Raw genomic sequence first — 13,545 nt, forward strand, 5'->3', positions numbered from 1 at the left:
CACACCTGTAATCCCAGCACCTGGGAGGCTGAGGCAAGAGGACTGCTGCAAGTTCAAAGCCACCCTGGATTGCAAAGTGAGCTCAAGGCCAGCCTGAACTGAACAAGGAAACCCTGTCTAAAAAAGACTAAATAAATGAATAAATAAATAAATAATTGAAAGAATGGATTTGCTCTCAGAAAGAGTAAAACAACATCTACTGTCAAACAAATAAAGTGGGTGGCCCAAAACCATGAGGTCCAGTTCTTGGTTATAACTCATCTCACAAGGAGAACTTTAATCCAGAACATCATCACAGAAAGGGAGATAAGACATGATCATGGATCAGCTCTTTTGTACACTGCAAAATCTCTAAGATATAACAGGATTTTTTTTAATAGAATGTTTGAAAACTACTGCAGGAGAAATGCTGGAATGGGATGAGAAGGAATAATTCTAGCCATAGCCTGCCAGAACCTATTGCTGTGCCTTTTGGCAACTGATTGCACCCCTATGGGTCCCAACATCCTCAAAGTAAAATAGGTACACCTGTGTGTATTATGCTCCATCTCTAAAGTCCCTTTCATCTGAGAGGTACAGCTTTTCAATTAATGGAATAATTTTTAAAAATCAGAGCATCAGGCTGGTGATATAGCTCGGTGGCATAGCACCTGCCTGGCAAGTAGAAGGTCCGGAGTTCAATTTCTGGTACCAAAAAAAAAAAAAAAAAATCAGAGCATTAAAAAGGTATCATTTAGGCTGAAGATTCTAGCATCTGCATTCCCTCTGATTTCAGGATCTTGGAGTCTTTCACTGCACACAAACATATTTCAGACACTGGTTTACTGTCCTATTACTCTCCTCATTTTCCTTGAAAAATCAAAGGTCTTTATGTCTAAATTCATCACTCAAGATATTAGACCAGTGACCAACAAGACATCCCAACCCTTTAAACCTCTGAGTTTTGTTGTTGATTTTTGTTTGTATTTCTGATGAATCTGGTTTGGGAGAGACTCCACTTGCCCTCCTGGGCCATAGTCTTGTTATACATAAAAGACTCAGTCTTTTCAATAGTTTCCTTAATCCAATGGGTTTCTAGGCCTATGCACCACACACCACAGTCACCAACCTACCTGCTTCATACCTTTGGACTTCTCAGATGTTCTTGCTCTTGACACTGCTTAATCCCTATGTGCTTCTTTAAAAGGATATCAAATATCTCACTTGCACATTGCTGTCGTAACCCATAAAATTTGGCATTAATTCTAAAGGTTCACACTTTGTCCCCATCTCTGACTGCAATCAGTCTTGAAAATAATGCCATTGTGAGCAGAAGCACAACTCTATATGTCTCCTATCAGATCCCTCCTCCTTCACATTTACATTAGCCAAAGCAACTTTGAATTTACACATAGCAGCCACATCTGGTGTCCTGCCACAGAAGGGAGGGCCCACTGGAGTCCTTAGGGATGGCAGGGACTTCCCTCTCTCAGTGCATTTCCATGGCCTGCTGCCATCAGAATTCAGAGTAAGGACAGCCACTGCCTTGGGGAATTTCAGGCAGTGTCCTGAAAAATGAAGCATACACGTAAAATGGAGGTTAACTTTAAGTTACCACTTTCTCCCTCAGGTTGTCCTTCTCCTTTTCCGAACTAAACCAGCAGATCAGCAGTATCCAGAAGACTATTACCATCAGGCTTCTGCCTAAATAATCATAGTGACAGTAGGTACATATACCGTGATAGGATTTGTTAATGACAAGCAGATTGAACTCCTCAGAATTTAGTCCTTGCTTCACTTACCAATGTGTCAAACAGAATGACTCTTTAGGAAACATAGCAAGGAAGACTGTTGAAGTATGGCTTTTGTCTGCACTGGACCAAAATACTTAACTCTCTATATCCGAGTATTTTGTGTACTCTTATATTTCATATAACGAAAAGAGAAGACAAAAGGGTGAAAAGTATAACCATATTATTAGATTCTCTAGCTTAATTTTCATCCAGTAACATAACAACATTCACAAACACCAATGGCTCTTTAAAAAGTTTCTAATTGCTGCACTTCATAATCTTTATTCCTAACACACAGGAACATGCGATATTTGCTGCACACTGGGGTCACTTCTCCAAGAGAACCCCTGCTTGGGGACATAACACTTCTAGGCGGTTTAGGGCATAGGCTATGCATCCACTTCCCAGGTTGCCTCTCTTCTGATTTCCCTGTGATCGGGTGTGCCTTTAGGTCCTACACAGCTTTTAAAGAAATCTGAACCGTTAATGAAAGGCACAGTTAGATAAACACTCCAATATGACCTTAGGTTTAAAATACAGCCAAAGTAAATTCAAAGAAACGCAGACAGTTCTTTTCTTCATTATGCGTCCACTCCCTGATCTGAGATCTCTCCCCCTGATCTGAGACAGTAGAACAGATATTCCTTCTCTCACACAAAAAATGCTTGAGCACTATGGTGCTTCTACGTGCCCCTCCTCTCCTCAGCTGGTTTTAATTGCTCGAGGGCAGCATAGGGCCCCAGAACTCACTTGAAAGGCCTTTAGCCAGTTGTGCTTCTTGATGTGTTTTATGCACTCATCACTCTGCTTCTGGAAGTACTTTTTCTGCTTCTCATCCAACAAGCCAGTTTCATACAGGAATGCTGCATAGCCCCCGACAATCTGAAGACCAAAGAGACATGTATAAATGCCAGAGAGACAGCAAGATGGAGCTTTGGGAAATCCATTTGCTTCATGAAGTAACTCTTTGTAATTGTCAATCTTGTGCTGAAATTGGCCAAGTCAGACAATTACATGCATAATTATATACAGGCACCCTACAAAACATGCAAGTACACACCTGTGCGCACGTGCACGCACACACACACACACACACACTGTTTTGTACCCAGCCAAGGTAAGCTGTCACAAAAGGGTGACATATTGAAACAGTAAAAAGTTGAAGATTTAAGTCATAAAGTCACCTGATAACTGCTCTTTATCAAGTTAGGCCTGTAAGGTAGGAAGAGTGTCTATATGACCAAAAAGGACCTAATATCTCTAAGAGACAAAAGGGAAAGGCACCTACCGATTCAGGATCAAAATATGGATCTCCAAGAGCAATTCCTTTCAGATGGATCTTAAACTCCTGAACAGGGTTGAGAGAGTGGATATAGTGTGCAATGGCTGGCACATATTTCCCTGCATAAGACTGAGAAGGATAGAAGTTAGCATGGGCAGTCACAAACTGAAGCTAATACAAACACATGTGCTTAAGCTAATTAAAATAACAGCGAAGCAGCAACGCTTCCATACGAGGTACCATCTGATACCTTCACACTGTCAATTCCACAATAGTGAAGAGTTTTCTTTCACTTCTTCTGTCATACCCAATAGCACTAAGGGACATATAAGTCATAGCTTAGGTACACCAAAAATAACAAACATATAAAAGTCAACATTCTAATTTCCTTCCAAAATAAAATGATGTAAGATAGTATACACAATTCTCACATCTGTTGGACTTTTCTCAATAGAACTTCAGTAAAGAATGTTCAAATTTCATTAAAGAGCAAAAAAATTCTCATCTAAACCAAAGACTTCAAAATCTATATAATGATACAAATTTTGAAGTCAATGTATTTTGAAGGAATAGAAGGGGAAATGGAAAATAATATTTATTGGCCACTGAAATTTTCACTTGAATTTATCCCTGTTTCCAACCTTTTCTCAACACAGGTCCTTTCTCAAGGTCCAAATATTTTGTGGATAGCTTTTCCCATAACAAACACGATAATACTTCTGCTTTTAGACTGTGCTGAAAAAGAGCTACAAGTGACCTAGTGGTATGTTTTAAACAGTTTTGTATTTCTTTCCATCAAAAGCTGCCTTCTTAGCATCTCCGCTTGGATGTCTGATGCCAGATTTCCTATGTTTGAAACGAAGCTCCCAATCCCCAAGCTTTCCTGTGGCCTCCCCTTCCGTTCATGTTAACTCTTCAGATTTCCCAGGTCGAAAATCTCGCTGTCAATTCTTTATATGCATTTCTTTCTCTTGTACCCCCACAAAAGCCCACCAGCCAAGCTTGCCAACTCTCTTTATTCTGTCAGGCTGCCTCCACAGTGTGGTGTCTCCTCACATCCCCACTCCACTACCTTGCTCCAGCCACTTCTCTGTTCAAATGTCTTTGCGACTTTCTATCCACCTTACAGTGAAAACAAAGGGCTTTTCTGGGGCGTAAGGCCGATGCGAGCTGCTCTCTTCCTCTTCATCCGCTACTGCCTTCTTGCTCATGTCTCTCTAGCCCTACTGGCTTCCAAACTCTTCCTTACATATTGCAAGCATACCCACCAGGCTTGTGCATTAGCTGCTCCTTCCGCTGGAATGCTCTCCCTACAGATATCCATATAGCTCATTTCCTCACTTCCTTAAACAAGCCCTTCTGAGAGATCCTGTCCTTGGCCACCCATCTAAAGTTTAATATCTCTTCTTTTTGCTCTTTTTATATTGCCCTTCTCTCCTTTACTTTTCCCTTAGTCCTTATCATTCTCCAACAAATTTTAATTTCCAAAAAATGCATATATACTGAAGATAGACTAACCCTTGTATGGATAGCTGCAAGTGCATAGACCCTTGACACTGTCTCCAGGACCCTCCAGAGGTCTGTGATTCAAAGGTTGGGAACCAATATCATAGCCACATGCTGGAGACACCACTATGCAATTTCAAGACAGGACATCAGGACTTAGAGAGCTTAAGTGAGGGAGCCAGACCATATCTTGACTGACCTTCTCCAAAATTTAAATTTCTTCCAAATGATTAAAAGAATATCATTTACATAAGATCTCCTCATTGATGCACTCCTCTTATGCAGTAATAAATTGTTAGGCAAAAAAAAAAAAATGAATGAAAGCAGTTCATTCATTCACACTCAGAAGTACATTTTAGCTATAAAGATGTGTTTACACAGCTAAAATTTGATTTTTTGCATAATTGTGGTATGTTTTCTTGTTAGTGGCAATAAGCAGATATTTATCAAATAAAATATCTGTAAGATACAAAAAAGCACACTTCCTTGAGTATTTTTTCACTGGTAAAGATGTATTACACAGTCTTTATTCAACAATGGCTTATCAAACGACTCTTTTGTCAAATGCATTAATGTTAGATACTTGAGAAGTCACGAAAATGAATAAGGCACAACATTTGCCCTTGTAAAGCTCACAATGTCTTTTGAAAACATTACAGAAACCTTATCTCTAATGTGATGGTGCAAAGTTTACCAATTCATGAATTTTATTCCCACAGTATATATACTGGCTAGCACAGTGTAGTTACATAAAAACATATATGATAAGGGATGTATCTAACAGTATTTCTAAATATTTTTTTCTCTATTGGAAATTGACGCAAATGCTGAAAGTTTATCTTTCACGGATACTATTTCGCAGGTTTTCTTAAGGCTAGGTCTAGCAATGAAACTCTTGTCTTCATTCTTTATGAGCTGGAAGGAGATACATCTGAAATCTCTACGCAGGTAGTGATACAAATTTAACCTAAAGCATCCACAGTTTTATGGCCCCTTCTCCCTGTGACCATCATGTGAATCTGGGCTATGACCAGACAGGAAATTAAGAAGGAACACACACTTGACTTTTAGCATCTACTGTGAACCAAGCTATTTCACTTACTTTAATCTGAGTCCACCTACAGTAAACATTATTTTCATATATGTTACAGCCATGAAAACAAGCAGGTCTGTGCATTTCAGTCATGTGCCTACTATGAATTTCATGTGCAAAACCCTCATTTCTCACATCAAATCATATTCAGTCAATGGCTCAGGAATGTACCAGGGATCTTTCATCCCCTCACTGGGACCCAATCTTGTTTTTATCTATTCCTTGCTGGCTAAGCTGAACATATATGAAATGCAAGACAGCGAGATGACTAATTCTATAATCACTTCCAAAAACAGATTCTTCAATATTCAGTCCACATCTGCTAACCTAAGGGTGATGACACTTATCTCATTTTTCTGCCTCTAGTGACTATCACACACTTTCTTGCTTTGTGTCAGTGTGACAAATCCTTCACTGCCTTTTTCATTAATCATTCCATTGGATCAGTGACCCAGGCTGTCACACAGCAGACAATTATGGGATTATTTTTTGAAAAACAGACACAGAAATATTCTAACAAAAATTTTCAATTTTCATCTTCCTTGTTAAGATATCTTTCTTTTTGTTTGAAAAACAGGCTTATTGTTTCTAAAATTTTTATTTCTCAATTTAACAATCTCTGATCACCACAAGTACTTCAAATGATAATCAGATAATAAGTCAAGTATATTTTCTTTTACCTAGTTTTTTCCTGTCTATATATATTTTAAATAGAATAGAACCCCATATTTTGGGGGGGGAAATTTAGATATATCTGTCTTACAAATTAGAAGTAGACTCTGTAGTCCCTTGGGCCTAGCCCTATGACCCTGTACTTTTAAGAACTCTTGCTCCTTTTGTTCTGAGTTCTGCTCATAATGATGACAACGGTAACCACAGCTGGAAATCTCGGCCTGCAGTTTCTCCGACCTCCCCATGGTGTTCACCAATGTGGGCAGCAGCTGGTCAGAGAAGGCTATGAATTAACACTAACCCCCTAACATCAGATCAGATCTTGGCCTCATAAAAGCTCAGAGCAACATCAAAGCAATTATAAAGGGAAAGAGAAAAAGTGCAGCCAGAAACTATCTGACACATTATTTTAGACTTTGGCAGTGACCTTCCAATAAAGAACTTAGCCAGATAAACATATATGTCTTACACAACAACCCAATTGTTACCAGTTGGCACATCTGGATTTTAATCTCCCTTTACTATTTCTTTCTAATACTTATAGGAGCTTCAAGCTGCCAATTCTAGCACTGCTCTTGTTTGGTTAATTTTTCCCATGGCAACCATATTCCCGCACACCTCCAACAAGAAAAAGCAGAGATATTAATGTGTGTTTGTATGCACTTGTATTTTCTAAGCTTCAAGAAGCAATAAACCTCCAATTTTCCTACTCTATCAGAAAGATTTCAGAATTCAGTTCTCAATCTTTTATTTCTCCCATGAGAAAAAGGTCTCAACCTCATAGTGGCAGAGTAATTTAGAATCTTGGTCTGCAATCTTCCTGAGTACTTAAATGTTTGGAACAGTCTAATGGAAATCATGTGAAGAGCATATTGTACTTGTAAAAATAGTCTAGAGAGAATGTAACGCTTGGTTAATTATCCAGATGTGTAAAAGTACAATGAAATTAGACTTAAAGAAACTTGTAATTGTGTATTCCATTTGAATTTCTTCCTTCCTACATGTTTCAACAACAGTCATAGCTGACTTACTATACCCCTGCCACCCAGCTACTTTTCAGGGATGAAAAAGATTCCATATCTAAAATCAAGCTTCAACCCACTCCTTCAGAAGAAAAAAAAACAGCAGAGAATAATATTACAATGGAAACAATGTCCTTTTATAGAAATTTCACATATGTTTGCAGTTACTATTGTTTAAGCTATTCTAAGCCGGCTAAATTTCTTATTGAAGTTTAGCAGAAAAAAATAGATGCAGCTATACTCCAACTCTGCCTTCTTCTAGGTATACATTTCCTGGCAAAACATGTAGGACTTTATTGGTGAGTATGAGCAATGGCTTTGGAAAAGATGTGCCTAAGCTTGGGTGCTTCCCCATCCAGAATTAGGCCGTAGTTCTTAACCTGCGCTGGGTAGACAGGGTGGAGGATGGATTTCAACACCAGCACCAGTGTGTTGAGGACCCTGAGGGTCATTCTCAGCCCCTTGCCCTGTTCTGCCCTGACTTGCCCAGCTGCATGCTTGGGATGATGCCTCTTTGAAAAATTCCTGACTGGGCTGGCAAGAACTCCTCTACATCACCAGAAACAAAGGAAGTGGCTACTCTTCCAGGAAAAGTGGTGCACATGCCTTGTCTTCCAACTCTTCCCAGATTGTGGCAGAGCTGTCACCATCCATAGTGGTGGACCGGAGGGAAGAAGATAACTTTAATATCTTGAAAATTAAAAACACAGTGAAAATCCACAAAAACAGATGAAAACCCTGAGTGTAATGGGTAGCAGAAGCCAAGGAGTAGGCTAGGGCAAACTTGACTTCACCTAGCCCTGGGCTAGATAGAATCTTACTTCACTCAATACCATTATTTTCACCAGGGAGAGAAGTGTGGCCTTCAAATGGCCAGTTCAGAAAATTAATGAATGAGGAAAGCTGTTGTGGTAATCTCTAAACTTCCTAGACATTTCTAGACCATGTGTCATCTAATTTCAAGACCACATTGCTGCAGCTTAAAAAAATGCTTCTAACAACAATGTGATTTTATCAAAGCATCTCCTTCTTGAATATGGGCTTTAAAAGAAACTTTCAAAATCTACAGACATAGACACACACAGCGAGATTTTGATCTGTAGCCAACTTTTACTCACATAAATTCATGCAAAGGTACATGCTGCCATCCAAATGATACATTGAGAGAATTCATCTTAAAAAAAAATTCATTCTGACAAGCATAAGTGGAAAAGAAGCATCCTTCCCCCTCTTACTCTGACCTGGGTGCCAATTTGGAGAAACCCAGCTTGAAACCAGGTGACTCAACCAGATGAATAAACTTTTTTGTTTAAAATGGAGACTGGAGTTAATTTGACTTTTAAATAAAGAGTATGAACACTCTGAGCCATAGTCAACAAACTGAGCCCTTTGTTTGCTCTCTGTAGATAGAATTCAAAAGGTCGCAGTTGCATAATAGATTTAAGTTAGCATTTCCTGCCCCAACCTGGACATCTCATCTAATGGGGTACTACTGATGTCTCCTGCTCAGTTCACTTCAAAAAATGCTCATAATGATTTCTGATTTACTCATATTCTTCTCCATGTAACTAAAGACTCGATAAACATGCATCGGTTTGATTTGGATGTGCGCTCCAAACCCTGGAGGCCCAGCTTGCAAACAGTTCCATATGCCCTTGTTCAGTTTTTCAGGTTGCAGCTCAAATCTTGATTTTTATAATATTAAACTCATTAGACAGTCACAGATCCGTTTTTAATTCTAAAAGAAAATATTGGCAAGTGCAGACAGGCATAATTGAAAATAGACATTTCATGGGCTCAAGAGTTAAAACAGCTTGAATGCTATCTAATAAAATTCAGCAAGTTCCGAGCCTTGAGAAATAATCGCATTCCAGGGATCCCAAGTTTTTATATCTCTTGAAACTTCCATCTACTCTATAAAAGTTTACGATCAAAGCCAAGTCTTTATGATTAAAACTAAGATTTGGCCAAAAAGACAGAGACATTTGAAGAGCTAGAGAGCTTCTTTTCTGTTTGTAGAAGGTTATGACCCTGGAGATCTGCAGGAAATATGAACAGGGATGTCTGACTCCCTGCCATGGAAAGAAAATCTGCTAGGCAGGAAGAAGGACACAATGTGTTTCAAGGAGCGGACCTAACTCGAGAGAGCATCTTCTCAATAGGACTATAACCTACAGCTCATTCCTGCGCTACAGTTTTCAGGCCCACAGCTTCCAATCTGGTTCCCCTATTTCCTGACTGGGGGGCATTGGTGAGTCATATCTAATGTCTGTAAGCCTCAGGCACCTCACCTGTAAAATGGGGATTGTAATGATAGTACCTACTTCATAAAGTGGTTATGAGGATTAACCAAGAGAATGTATTGCTTAGAAAAATGCTTGTTTTGTAATCCATTCTAAATTAATATTCTCATATGAGATCTACAAAAACAAAACACAAACTAGATAGTTTTGAAGCTTTTCTGGCCACTGTGCACCCAGACTATGACTTAAGCCTAGATTAACAGGTTAATGGTGTAAGCCTACATAGGGTGGTTACAGGCCTATTGCTATAATAGTTCTCCCACCCGGACTTAGATGTCACCCCTCTACTTGCATGTCAGTGCTTAAAACTCCCCTACTACAAATATCGTTCTATGGGTAGGCAACTGCTTTCTACTCAAACACAAACGTATTGGTAGAACTGGTCCTCGTTTATCAGGTCTTTTCTAATGGACAGTGGGAGACATGAACAGAACAATCATGCAGGAGTGCAAGAGACATGGAGAGATAAGCTTCAGTACAATATAGCCAAGGAATGGAAGGCTAAGGGTAGGAGGCTGGGCATAGGATGACCCAGGAAATGAAGAGTCCCTAGGCATAGGATATATGGCAGGGTGACAGGAGCAATGAAAGGGAGATGAAAAGATGCTGGAGAGAAATATCATCATCATTTTTTAAATCTAATCACAGTTCTCATGAAGCACTGTGCTTAATATGCAATGACACAGATTAAGGAAACATGGTTGGGGGCCCTGCCACCTCAGCCCAATAGACCACAGTGATATCAACAAAAGTTTTTAGACACCACGCTCCCAACAGGACTCAAGCCATACAGATGAGAATAAAGTATCCCACTGAGCTTATTAGGAGTATTTCACCAGCTTCTGAGTTTTTGTGTATTTGGTCTTCAAGTTAACCATGGACTGAAAACTGCGTGTAGAGAGAATCTGCCCTTTTCTGCCAATGAAGAGATGCCCAGGTCTAACCTTACACCTTGCTGTTTGACAGTGGCCATCCATTGTCACTGCTGCCTCCATGCTGGAGAGCTCCACAGAGCCGCATGCTCAGAGCACAGTGGGCAATGCCCCTGGTCCTGGTGCCAGCCTGCCTTCCAGTGAGGGCTATTTTGCTTTAGCTGCTTAGTGAGACTCGAGGGTGCTGAAGAGGACTCTACAGTGTGTCTGTGCCTCGGGAACAAGAGCAGTCTCGCTAATAGTTACTGGCTTGGAAAGGATAACACTTATAAAGAAAGTTAATTATGGGAATTAAACGCAGCTTGTTTCCTTTTGAAGTACATTTTTTTCATGCCTTGAGGAGGCTGATTTACAGATGCATTTGTCTCTCTTTAGAGAAAATTAATTCCAGTTGGTGCTCTGGGCAGAAAGGAAGAGAAGAAGGGAAGGAGACAAAGCAGTTCACCCTTTTCCTTTGCGCCCACTGCAGACCCACACTCCCTCTGGTCTGCACTGCAACCCCCGAGAGCCTGGACCAGTCCTGACAAATTGTGCTGCTTTCCATCTAAAAAACAAACAAACTGAACTTGGAATATCCACTTCTAAGCTCCATCTTCATCTTTTAGACAAAATAAATTATTTCTTTTAAAAATGATTTTGTTTGGGGATGTAGCTCACCAATAGTGTCTGGTAAGCATATATGAGGCCCCAGGAACAAGGCCCTAAGCTCCATCCCTAGCACCATGCCAGAAAGAGAGAGAAACAGGAAGGGAAGGAGAGAGGGAGAGATTCAAAATAATAGACACAGAACAGAGGAGACCATGCCACATCCCAACAATGACAGCAGAGCTTCTATTAACACTTCAGCCCCTGTCTACATGCACTGGGACATATGCTTTGGGGCCATAACTGATTAATCGAGCTTTTAAACATGAGTGGTAATAAGGGGTATCATGTGTTGGGTGCTCATCACGGCCACTCACCATGCTAACTATTTGAGGAGGATTATTTAATTAAATGCTCAAAACAATGGTATGAAGTAGGTATGATTATTATTTCCAGACTTCCTCACACCAAAATCAGGCCTCTGAACAGCTGCTCCAGGCACTTTGAACATCAAGCTACATTCATTCACAGCACACAAATATGAAGGGTGTATTAGGTCTGGTGCATTGACATTGAAAAATTTCTACAGAGTTTATGCATTTATTTTTCCAGGAGGATTCTATAAATTGAGTGGCATTACTTGTCCTGCCTCCCTAAGATTACAAGCCAATTAACAATTAGGGAATTTGCTTTCATGAAAAATCTAACCATTTGTGGAGAAGCAGGTAGAAAGGAGGAGGTGGGTTAATCCTATGTCAAAAAACTAGGATTATATATAGGCATTATAAAAATAAGTCTAGGTAACTGCAGTTACACTTCTAATGAAGCAAAACACCCCAATGCACCTGACTGTAAGATGAAAAGCAGTGGCCCAGAGAAATTAAAAACTTTTCCCAGAATCACCCTGTGAGATCCCAGGCCTTCTAATTACTAATCCAGAAGTCTTTCCTCTTCTTCATTCTGCCTCATGACCTTAAAACCAAAGACAAAATAGACAGAACCAAGTAAATTGGAAGAACATAGCATTCTAATAATAATAGACTACTTATCATCATTATTCAGTGTTCTTCCTTCTACAAAGAGATGCACACTCAGACCAGATGCATCTGTATGGTTCTTATGAACATGATGCTTTCTAGGAACTGTGTCTCTACCACAGGCCCTGCTTGTCTTCATCTACATCTTCCTCCATCACTTGGAAGACACAGGTTTCCATAAGAATATTCATCCTGGCAGGGAAGGATGTAAAAGTAAAACTGTCCTTTCCTTACATACATTTGGAAATTACATGCATAAAACCACCAGGCAGAAATAAAATAGGTCAATCCAATTTTTCACCCAGGATTTGGCAGTTTTGCTGACTATTCAACATCATGGCTAACAACTTCACCATATTGCTTACAAGACAAGGGATTACACAGATCTGCAGATCATTCATCTGTTGGAGGGGAGAACAGATATTTTCCAGAGCAGCAGCCAAGTGACCAGATTGTCACTTCTCACCCCTTTCCCCAACATGCTTCTGAAATTGGTCAAAAGGCAAAGAATGGCAAGAAATCTTTGTAGAGCTCCTAAGTAATCCCAACTGGACAAGTGGCTATAAAAACCTCCAGTACAGTATTCTGAACAGCCAAAATATCCTTTCCAATAGTTTAGAAAGAGAAGAAAGCAGGTTCAAGAAGAGAAAGGTCCACGAACTTGCCCTTCCCTTGGAAAATGGAAACTATTTTCTTCTTTTATTCAGTTAGTACTAGCATTTGTGGATGTGCTTGTTCAACATCCTCCCAGCCCTTGCTCTGGTATCACCACTTGGATATTCCTCTGGACACCACTCATCACCCACACTCTGGCCTGAAGGTTCAGAGAGTGAGGACTCAACATGAACCTTCCCCTCCCAGGTCCATGGGATAGGCTTGGGCACCATGCTAGCTAATTTGTATATTCCTTCCCTCTGACACAAGCCATTGGTTCTTGGGTGGTCATAGGATTCAATGCCTCCTATGAGATGCAGGGATATGGATGGAATTGCTGGGAAAGAGAATTTGAGCTAGTCAAGGGATTGACTACCCTCACTGGGATTGAGGAGAGGGGACAGGGGTACAGAATAAAAAGAAATTACCTAAGAATGAAACCAGAGAAATACAAAGCCAAGTGAAAAGATCAGAGAAGAATGAGAGGCGAAATCCTCAGAAAAGAAATTTGCAGGTGTTTTGTTGACTGTTCATACCACTCTAGTAATTTTGAAGCCACCTGGGGCATATTGTAGGATTCAACAAAAAGTAAACAGATGATGTTGTTGAAGGCCATAGACCTCAACGAGGGAGAAGGAGTACACAGATAAGCAGTGTGGACAGGAGTGGGTAGGAGTGGGAAGTTAT

General features: G+C 40.1%; 1 protein-coding gene across 7 annotated transcripts in view; it reads right to left on the bottom strand.

Annotated features, from left to right (window-relative positions):
* Cpvl (carboxypeptidase, vitellogenic-like) overlaps window positions 1-13,545 on the bottom strand; it is a 165,961-nt gene that overhangs the window by 52,011 nt on the left and 100,405 nt on the right. For all 7 annotated transcript variants that reach the window (XM_005377479.2, XM_005377481.2, XM_005377478.2 and 4 more), the window contains 2 exons: window positions 3,061-3,183; window positions 2,523-2,654 (listed from right to left, as the gene is read on the bottom strand). In XM_005377479.2, the coding sequence (XP_005377536.1) occupies window positions 2,523-2,654; window positions 3,061-3,183 (255 nt within the window). The remainder of the gene's footprint in view (window positions 1-2,522; window positions 2,655-3,060; window positions 3,184-13,545) is intronic.

The sequence above is a fragment of the Chinchilla lanigera genome, unplaced genomic scaffold, assembly GCF_000276665.1.
Source record: "Chinchilla lanigera isolate Chin_1 unplaced genomic scaffold, ChiLan1.0 scaffold00009, whole genome shotgun sequence".
Lineage (NCBI taxonomy): Eukaryota > Metazoa > Chordata > Mammalia > Rodentia > Chinchillidae > Chinchilla > Chinchilla lanigera.